A 10748-nucleotide genomic window follows, 5' to 3' on the forward strand; every position below is an offset into this window, starting at 1 on the left:
TTTTTAAAAAAATATTTTTTTAGTTTTTTGGGGGAGTGGGTCGGGTGGCTCACAGGAGGGTCGAGGTCAGGGATAGGGTGAAAAAAAATGAAATTTTCAAAATTTAAAATATTTTTTAAAAATAAATATTTTATTTTTTTGTGGGGGGAGGGGGGGAGGGGGGTTGAGGTAAAAAAAAAAAAATTTCAAAAATAAATTTTTTAAATTTTTTTTAGTGGGGGCTTGGTGGTGGAGGGAGGCCGGTGAGGTGGGGGAGGTAGGGCGGGGGTGGGATTAAAAAATAATTTTTTTTAAATTTTGAAATATTATTTTAAAAAATAATGTTTTTTGATTATTTTTTTTTTTGGGGGGGGGGTAGGATGGTCGGGATAGGGATATGGTAAAAAAATGAAAATTTTAAAATGTGAAATATTTTTCAAACACAATCTTTCAATTTTCCTTAAAAAAAATAATTTTTTTTTGGGGGGGAGGGGGATCGTAGTAGGGGTGGAATAAGAAGAAAACACTATAATTTAAAGTTAGAGGAGAGTTTTGGAAAATATTTTCCTTATATTTTGAAAGGAAGTTATTTTCCTTAAATTTGAGGAAAATAAGTTGGAATTGAAAAATATTTTTCAAAATATTTAGCCCAATCAAACATGAGAAAATTTAAAAATATTTTCCTTCACACCAAATACAATCTAAGTTTAATTTCTTTTAATTTTTTTTCTTTGCTTATGATTTATACTTATGGAGTATAAAAAATAAATCACGTTATCTTTAAAGTATAAATTTTATATTATGCAAAACAATTATTCAATTATCTTTTAAATATTTAAGATTTTAAAATCAATTAACACTTATTTTATACTGACCTCAGGGATACGATTTATAATTACAAATAATATATACCCTAACTAAGATGAAATAATTTATCTTTGCAAGTTTAGAAGATACTCAAATACTTTAAATTCACTATTGTATCAATGTAATAATATTTATTTTTCATTTAAATGAATACTTCATTTATCTCAACACACGACACACTATCGTGTTACGTTGTTAGCCTTTTGGTTTTCTCCATCATAACTTTCATCTTCTCATCTTTTGCTTTATCATATTTTTTTTTATTGTTATTTTATTACAAGTAATTATATTATATTATTATGCTAATATATATTGTAGTTTTTTTTTTTATTATTTAGAATGTATTTTTGTGTATCAATACGAATATAATTTTGACTTTTTGATAACACTAAAAAAAATTTATTTGTTGCATTTAATTTTGCTTCTTAGTTATTTGTGTGATAGTGAGTTGTCATGTTTCTTTTTAAGTAAATTTTTTACATTATTTTTTAAAGTTTTGTATTTAATAATAGGAAAAACTACATAAATTGGACCCATTAGTGAAACTATTTATCCAAAGGACTCACCCCCAACTATTTAGTGAAAACTACACAAAATATACTTAATTATGAAACTATTTATTCAAATTGGACTCAACTCTAACTATGTACCATTAATGGACTCATGACCCAAATTATTTACCCTCTTACAACCTTACCCCACTTTCTCCTTTCTTATTTCGCACATGTCGTCATCATGACGCCAGCATCACTGTTATGAATTAATTCTCCGTGATACTCCATCGGTATATTGATACCATATCGGTATCATATTCGATTAAGCTTAATTCTCTGTGATACTTCGTTGGTATATTGATACCCTATCGGTACCATATACGATTGAACTCTTTTTTTAAGAAATAAAAATGAAAAAAATTAAGAGAAATTATTAAAGTCACAATCTTATTTATTAAACTCTAAATTAGTTGGAAATATATTTTTTGTGATACTTTATCGGTATATTACTACCATATCGGTATCATATAAGACTGAGTTTAATTTTCTGTGATATTACGTCGGTATATTGATACTCCATCGATATCATATATGGAGGGCGCTGACGTCATGCGGATGTCAGCGAGTGAATTTTAAAATAAATCTATGTCATTTTAAAATAAAAAGGGGTACGAAAGGAATGGTGCATTTAAGGGTAAATACTTTCTCTTTTTTAGGGTGTAAGTGTTCTTTTCTCAACTATTTATCCTTAAGGACCCATTAACCAAATTATGTATGCGCATACCCCATTTTCTCTTTTCTTGTTTCACGCATGACGTCAACACCACAATTATGAATTAATCCTATGTCATACTCCGTCGGTATATTGATACCATATCAGTATCTTATAGGAATGAGCTTAATCCTTTGTGATACTCCGTCGGAATATTGATACTCAATCGGTATCATATAAAATTGACCTTTTTTTAAAAGAAATAAATAACAAATAATTAAGAGAAAATTATGAAAATGATAATTTTATTTATTAAACTCTAAATTAGTAGAAAATATATTTTTATAATTTTTTTCTCTTTTCGCAAATTTTTAAAAAATTGTATCTAAATTATGATTTTAAATTAAAATATTGAAGAATTGAAAGATATATCAATAATACCATGACATATGTAGATATATCGTATTGATAGCATAGATGATTGAATAATCTCATTGAAGAAATGAATCAAAACCTCAATAAATACATTGTTCAGTTACTTTTTGATACCACCAGATTATATTAGACTTTGATAGTATTAAGAAGGAAGAAGCAGTCATTTAATGAAGACACCGCTCAATTATTTTTTGATACCATTAGGATATATTCATATATTGTAATATATTGTGATGGTATTATAGATGAAAAAAGGGTAGACACTGATGTCATAGTGTAAATTTAAAATAAAAATAAGGTACGAAAGTAATGAGATATTTAAGAGTAAATATTTTTTTTGAGGCATAAGTGTTCTTTTCCCTTAATAATATGTCTGATTCAAATTTCAAAAAATATGCAGAGGGTATTATTTGCCAAACACAAAAGATTAGGGACTTAGCTGAAATATATTTGAAAGTTCCCAAAAATAGTTCCGAAGTTTCTGAAATGTTCTTTTCACCATCTTATTTCTGTACAATATATACATATTTTTTCTTATTAATAATAAGCTTTTCAGCTCCATTTATATTTATTCCATTCTTGTTTGAACCCAAATACACCCCTAAAAAATAGGAAAACAGAAGGAAGCTTGACTGCAATACCCACCGTCGAGCAGGGACGAAAGTCGGCCTTAGAGTAAGTATTTAAGAAGGCGCCCAAAACCTCAGTATCACTCAATTCCAAGTATCGTGAAAGAGCTTTTCGGCGATGACCTTTTGATCCTATCCTTCTGCTTTGGTTTGGTTTCATTATCGATGGAACTTCGTCCCAGGAAGAGGCAACAATTCTCTGGTTTTACAGAAGCTGAGGTGCTTTTTAACATTTCTAAATTTTATGTTTTTTTCTTCTTATGTTGGTTCCATTTTATTCTTCTTAAAAAACGTTTTTTTAAAGGTTTAGGCTTTATGGGTTCTCGAGAAAATTGATGTATATGATGTTTATGTGTGTTTAAAATTCTGTGGTTCCATAGAATAATCAAATAAATACAAGTGTCTCTTTCCAAAATGGCATTAGAGCATGCAGAGTTAAGACATAGTATAGTAATAATAGAATAAATGAAAGCTTTTTAGATGAGGTGGTGACAAAACTCAGCAATAACCCTTCTTCACAAAAGAGTTTATAGGTGTGTGTGTAGCATTTTGTTTTGTTACAGAGTTGAAACCCCTTTTCCTTTTAGGCTTAGCTTGAAGCTTGTACTGATTTCTCTTTGGGAGTCTTCATATGAAAATGGTTTAACATACTCTATAGTGCCCTGTGGAAGTGAACAATTTATGTAGTTACGGGTCGTTTAGTAGCTGGTTAGAATTATGTAGGTTTTGACGGTGCACGTATTAATTATGCGAGTATTTGTTACCATATAAATAAGTTGCTTCTTTAGTAGTTACCAACAGTGGCAGAGTCAGGATTTTCAACAAGGGGTTTCAAAATCTGAAGAAGTAGTCACACGAAAAAAATGTTTAATCATATATAAATAGTATAATTTTTTGCCGAACCCCCTAGCGACAATGTGGCTCCACCCCTAGTTACCAAATGACCCCTTAGTGCTCTACATCTCACAGTTGATTTGGCTTGCGTAAAAGGTTCATGGTTTTACATGGGGCATCGTCCTCCTTCTGCCTACCACTAAAAATAGATAGTAATTATAAAAAAGTATATTTGTATAATGCAGGACAATTGGTTGCTAGTATAAGTTAGAAGTTATGTTAAGTCTAGATAAATGCGTTTAACAGCAGATGCGAATAGCACATAAAATGAGAGAGTTTGGCGTGGATGATTTAGTTATTTACCTCTATATGAACCGTTTTGTGCATGTGACAATGATGATTGAAGGTGATAAGGAAGATAGATCTAACATTAATGGAAGGAAGTTGTCTGAAAAGATCTACAACCCTTTGAAATTAATGTGGACTCAACTAAGAACAGGCTTGAATGAAAGCAAAGGATCCACATAGATTGTACCATCTACTTTAGATTAAAGCTTGGTTGTGTTACACTCATATTAGGTCTGATGTTAGTTAGGAATCTTTTTAGTCTAGTTAAGCAATAATAATTGTGTACTTAAGCAATAAGTGCAAATAACGGTTGGGTTTTAATTAAAAAAAGTTGCAAAGGTATATAAATTTATATAGAATCTTTGAAAAAGACAATTTTTTATAAGAAAGAAAATACTTACTATCTTTGGGATCTGATCCTACACCATTGCTCAAGACTTTAGTTAATCGGCTCTATTACATAAGTTAATTCCTAATTTTATCTCACATCATGAGATAAGCACACAATTATTATTATATCAACCCAAAACCTCGCTTATTGATCTTTATGGTGCTTCCTCTATCTCTATCAATTTTAGCCGTATATCCATGGAAAAAAAGTTGCTAAGCATTTTTATTTTTTCCTATTTTGACTTCTTTGAAGTTTCTTTCTTTGCTAAAGCTGATAAAAATCGTTGTTTTTAGACGATGCATATGTAGAAAGCCTATTTGGTTCTAGAACTTACTTTACTAGATTTTTCTTTTTCTTTTTTCTTTCTATAATGGAGATAGTCGCTATATATGCATTTACTCCAAGACTAATAATTATAAGCATCAGTGTCAAATATATGAACCAAAAAATTGAAAAAAAGTTGTGATAAAGTGAAATATCAATTGTTTACTGTCACCTCTTCAAAAGAGGCTCATTGGCAAAGAAAAGTATGCCCTAGAACCTTGATGACGACATTCAAGCGCACATAAAGAGAGGTGAAGCGCTCAACACGTTCCGAGCCTTGCTCCAAGGCTTAAGCGCACCATTGACACTCTGGTGTGTGAATGTTACGGTTGATTCATTTTCTGGAATTGCATTTAGAGTATTTTATTGTTGGTTTTTCTACGTCTAGAACCATTGTATGGCAATGGTCAGGGAACTTTCTAAGTGAAAAGAAAAAGTCTCTTGAATAGAATCGTGAATTGGACCTATTTAGATTCAGTGGTTGTGGCTCAAATGTTGATTGTTACTTCACATTGTGTTTTATTTATATTGAGCTTTGACAAATGGTGAAACTTTGTAGGAGTATTAGAGATACATTACCTTTGATTAGTCCTCCACATCTCTGTTTGCTTCTTTAGACATTATGAATTGGTCGTCGTTCAGAATTTGCAAAACGATGTTAGTCTGCAACTTTAGCAACACATGTTAGAAATTTTATAAATGTATTAGAGATACATACCCTTGACTAGTCCTCCACATCTCTGTTGGCTTCTTTGGACAGTATGAATTAGTAGTTTGGAATTTGCAAAATGATATGCATCTGCAACTTTAGCATCACATGTTGGAATTAACAGTTCTATTCACTCACTCTCTTCTAAATTGCAATTTTTTCATCATCCCTTGTTATTCAAGCAGATTGAGAAAATGGAGAACGAACTTAAGCAATCAGGAGAACAAGTTTTTGACAAAGAATTCTGCAAGAAATTGGCAGAGGTTTTCAGGTAAGTTGCACTTTCTGCATCAAGTTGTGTTTTTTGTTGAATAATCAACAAAAATATTTTGTATAGATTTGTCTTAACACATTTTTGGCATTTTTCAGCCGCTCTAAAGGTCGTGCAGGAAAACTGATCGTGAAATGGACTGAGGTTCATAGTTTGGTGTACTTATTCCAGGATCAAATATTCTTGGTTGAATGCTCTTATAGAACTAAGTTATACTATTTCACTTGAATTTAGGTCCAAACTTGGTTCCAGAACAGGCAGAAAAGCTGTCTCTCAAAGGATAACTCAGCAGAGGCCAACAGGAAACTGCCTGATGTGACAGAAGAATGTGCTTTGCCTGAAGGTTTCTGTTGATCTATGTTTTCCCTGAAAGTAGATATCTAACATAATTGTTTTTAATGAAACATTGTTTTGCGGGTGCAAAAATTCCCTTCTTTGTCTACTTTCCTCCCTGACTGACCATTTAAAAGTTTAGAGTTGAGACTAATGCACTACATGTTACTTTCCCGCAAGAATCTAATAATGCATATAAATTAAGGGTATCTGATGCCTTCATGTTTAATAGTCACTACTTCAAAGAACTTTTTGTCTGTGTTCTTAGCTCAGAGATTTCGTCAGAGCTATGCATTAAGCTGATATTGTAAAGTTTATTGTTGGACTGGTTATCAAATTAACTTTTGCAATGTTATAGAATGAGGAACTTCTTGACGCCTCTAAAGCTCCAACTGCATTCAGCAATTTAACATCCCCAAGAGAGTCTGACTGATTGTAGTCATTTGGTCTTTCATTCAGTTATTCATGTTAGATTTTCCTCTAGGCATTTCTCCAAGTTCTTCATCTTCTCTTAGTATAACTGGACTTGTTGCTCTATCTCATTTATATGGTGACTTATCCTTGAAAGATGCTCAAAGTTACTTCTCGTGAATAGTTCCTCAAACACCAGGCACAGAATTCAAAAGTTTCAGTTACAAAAAAATTGTTCTGTCAGTTGTATGATCTGTGATAATTCTGCATGAGGCTGATTCTAACAAGATGGGATTGAAAATATACCACGCCTTCTATCCTTCTCTATCTATGCATAATCCTCCCTGTATTACTGTTGTTTCACAAGTCCTCTCAAAGGACAAAATTGTTTCATTTCCTTTTGGGTCCTTTTCTTTATGTCTTGCTCTTTTTGCAGTTTTCTTTGTTCATTAAGCTACAGAGAGTCAAACTACTTTGTCCCTTGTGTTCATTCTTCCTTACTTTTGTCTCCTATTCTTGTCAATCACTTTTATCAACTCTACTGGAAGGCTTAAGATTCATTTAAACTTACATTCTACTTGTCCTTATCAAAAAAAAAAAAATTACATTCTACTCGCATTAAATATCAATGGTGAAAGAGAGAATTTTTGTTGGTTTCCTCCATCTAAAAATGCATACTGCTTTGAGGATCCAGTTGATGAAAATCTTATAAGCAATTGCCAAATAAAGAATTACATAAGGATATGTGTCATTGTTTTGGAAACTGCTCTCTTTTGTCAAATGATTAGTTCTACTTATGCTCCCTTTACTTCTAAACCTGCAGTTTTGTCATGTGCACTTACATAGTCCAACAAATTCTTTTCCAGGTAAAAAGGTTCCAGATCTGTCAGACTTACAATTTGAGGCTAGGTCTTCAGTAGACGGGGCGTGGTAAGCCTACATTAGCTAGCCAGAAAGTCTCAACTCTTTTTTTATCAATAGAAATAAGTACTTGCTACATGTCCAATTTAGCACCAACTTTGGATGCATTTTCAACATTTTCTGCATTAAGCCATTAAAATGAGATGCAAGAATGAAATCCTGTTTGGATATCTCTGTTTCCAGACTCTCTCTTCTTTTACCTGTAAAAAGAATCTAAAAACAAAGAAAAAGAAAAGCTAGAAAAGAAGAAAGTTTCTCTTTAATGCTGAGCAACTACACTGACGCCATTATGAAGTCAATAGCTCAAAGGGTTCCATCAGAATGACATTACTGGAAAATAACATCCATTCACTAGCTTAAGTTTCTATTGTTTGTTGTTAGAAGTTTTCTCTAATTTACTTTTTGGTGCTTTTCCTTTTGATAATAATGGTCAATGATTGCTGGTTGCAAAATGTTTTACGTTTTTGAGGGGAGCTGCATTATGATCCTCCCTTCCTGCAAACATGCAATATGGTGAATGTTGAGGGAAATGTATTGAAGTTCTTACACTTTGGTCCTTGATAGCTATAACTATCCAAGCCCTACTATCACCATTTATGGCTAAATGGTAAATAAACTTCTGAAAATGTCATATTCTCTTAGGTCATAGAATCTTGTAGGGCTACCCAACATATTGCTCCTTCAGAGCTGACAATAACTATCCAGTGTCTTAGAGGCTTTTGCTCCAGAGTAATGACTTATTCACGAAATTAATGGTTTTAGATCAATAGTGGAATCTTAAGTGCCGGCCTTTTATTTTGGAGCTGTTTCATGAATGTCTATCAGACAACAACCACGAAATGTAGTTTGATTCATTACCTGTCCATTCAAAATTGAAATTCAAGAATTTCGAAGAATATTTCTTCGTCAAACCTTAACCCCCCAACAGACAGGCCGACATTATCCCACTTACAAAGAAAGGAGCAAAAAAAGGGAAGGAGATATCCATGTCCTAAACTATGTATTTCCTGTGTGTTTGAACTGAATGGTAATTCACGGTGGTGTCAATCTGCCTCTGACTCTCATGAAAGGATAATGAGTTTTTTGTCATTGCTTTAGTAATACCTAGTATTTTTCACTTGAATCAATGCATCTGTTGTGGGGTTAATGAAGTAAAATGCTTATGGTGTTTGACAGGTATGACGTTGATACATTTACCTCACACCGGTATCTTAGCTCAGGAGAACCTGTAAGTAGTTCAAATTGATCAAATTTGCTGCTTACTTGAATGAGATGTTAGAAATAGCACTAGTCCAAATAGAACTCAGGAAGTGGATGCTGCTTGACATTTTGTGAAATGCTATGTGCTGCAGGAAGTTCTTGTGAGATATGTGGGATTTGGACCAGAGGAGGACGAGTGGATAAATGTAAGGAAGTCAGTCCGCGAACGATCTGTACCTCTTGAAAACTCAGAATGTGTCAAAGTCAGGGTTGGGGATTCTGTTTTGTGCTTCCAGGTACCCCTTTCTTCCGTCCACATAAATCTCTTTTCCTGTTATCCTAGGAAAATAGATCAAATAGAAAAGGAAATAACTTCTTGGGCTAGTGCCGTTGATAGAGAGTGTAAAAATGAGACCATAAATGGTAGAAAATATGGATAATCACTATTGTGGCCTCTAAGAGGCAGATATATTTGCCTGTCGCAGTACACTTCTTCAACTTTATTCTTGGGTTTTTCCTATTTTTATATAACTAGGAGGGGAAGGACAACGCTAGATATGTTGAAGCTCGTATTCTAGAAATTCAAAAGAAATTTCATGACATAAGGGGCTGCAGATGTCTCTTTTTGATTCTATATGATCATGATAACACACAGGTGCGTACTCGTAACTCGAGAACATCTACACATTATTTATCGTGTTGCACTAGAGATGAGTTTACGTTATCACGTTTTGTCTTTCTTGCTTCAGGAAATTGTTCATTTGAGGAGATTATGTTTCCGGCCAAGCATATTAGGGCGTCTGTCACAGATTTAGATTTGAGTATGTTTGTTGCAGCCCACATGTTTTGCCTTTTGACGTTGCACAGATTTTACCTTCATTTGGCCAGTAGATTTAGATGCAACTTATTTTGCTTCTTGTGGCCATATTTAATCTTAGATCAATATGCTAAATGCATGATTTAGCTGAAAATCATATGCCTATTCTATCGTATATCTGTGTTCTGGAGGTTGAACAGTTGTGTGTCAAACCGTTTCGTACAACTCTTTCAGGTGCAATTTCTGCTGAGTGCTGTTGCAAATTTTGGAAGAAATGATACATAGAAGTGCATTCTTTCAAGTGTATATCGAGTATTTAAGCAGTTATATCACATGCCTATTGCACTTCTTTTTTTGTTCCTATTACTAGGAACTACATTCTTGTTCAATTTTATTACTATTGTTGTTCTTTTGCTTCAGTTATCTTGCTGTTTTTGCTGTCAATAATTCTCTTTCCTTAGCATTTTCATTAAAGCTTTTTTCACTTTGTATATTTCAAACCTGTGTTGAAATGTTGTTTTTGAGCGGAGAGTCTATTGGAAATAGTTTTTCAGCCTCATGGGTAGGGGTTACATTTGTGTACATTCTACTCCTCTAGACCTCACTCGTGGAATTCTATTGGGTATATTGTTGTTGTATTATTATTACTAGGAACTACTTATACTAGAACCAATACGGATTGTAATAATTTTATTTCTAATACTGATCAGCATTCTCTATTGTTCTGATGCATATCAAAGTTATAATATATACTCCTGTTAATTTTATTTTTTTAAAATTGAAGAAAAGATGTTATAAACAAGTTTGGTAAAGATTAGATTTGCATTTATAACCAAAATATACTTACAAGCCAGAATAGGAATTGGACAACCTATTCTCTCATAAAAGAACCTACATAAGCTATGAATACATCAAGAACTTATTTGTACAGACTCGATTACTACTAACACCTCCTAAGGATTGCCAGCAAATTGTTGGAGTGCTAGTTGCCCTTCTTTTTGTTTTGGCTTCTAACGTGTATATGCAGAACTATTTCTTTCAAAACTCCCTCTATATCAAACTTACCCTTCTGG

At 32.8% G+C, this 10748-nt stretch overlaps 1 protein-coding gene across 2 annotated transcripts; it reads left to right on the forward strand.

The window, feature by feature from the left end:
• The first annotated feature begins 3053 nt into the window (after positions 1–3053).
• LOC129889292 (protein SAWADEE HOMEODOMAIN HOMOLOG 2-like) lies at positions 3054–10394 on the forward strand. 2 transcript variants are annotated; one of them, XM_055964540.1, is made up of 10 exons: positions 3054–3335; positions 5908–5993; positions 6092–6137; positions 6228–6336; positions 7604–7667; positions 8835–8886; positions 9011–9154; positions 9394–9513; positions 9608–9679; positions 9910–10394. In XM_055964540.1, the coding sequence occupies exons 1-9, from the start codon at positions 3282–3284 to the stop codon at positions 9671–9673; spliced, it is 741 nt and encodes a 246-aa protein (XP_055820515.1). In that variant the 5' UTR covers positions 3054–3281; the 3' UTR covers positions 9674–9679; positions 9910–10394. The 2 variants fall into 2 exon arrangements, with proteins under 2 accessions (XP_055820515.1, XP_055820514.1); XM_055964539.1 differs by having other exon boundaries at positions 9608–10394.
• The last annotated feature ends 354 nt before the right edge of the window (positions 10395–10748 follow it).

Source organism: Solanum dulcamara, chromosome 5, assembly GCF_947179165.1.
Source record: "Solanum dulcamara chromosome 5, daSolDulc1.2, whole genome shotgun sequence".
Taxonomy (NCBI): Eukaryota; Viridiplantae; Streptophyta; class Magnoliopsida; order Solanales; family Solanaceae; genus Solanum; species Solanum dulcamara.

Excerpts from the sequence above, each read along its gene's own strand:
- LOC129889292 (XM_055964539.1), top strand. The coding sequence starts at position 3,282 with ATGGAACTTCGTCCCAGGAAGAGGCAACAATTCTCTGGTTTTACAGAA. Across the intron at positions 8,887-9,010 it reads ATCTTAGCTCAGGAGAACCT|GAAGTTCTTGTGAGATATGT; the intron begins GTAAGTAGTTCA and ends TATGTGCTGCAG. Across the intron at positions 9,155-9,393 it reads ATTCTGTTTTGTGCTTCCAG|GAGGGGAAGGACAACGCTAG; the intron begins GTACCCCTTTCT and ends TTATATAACTAG.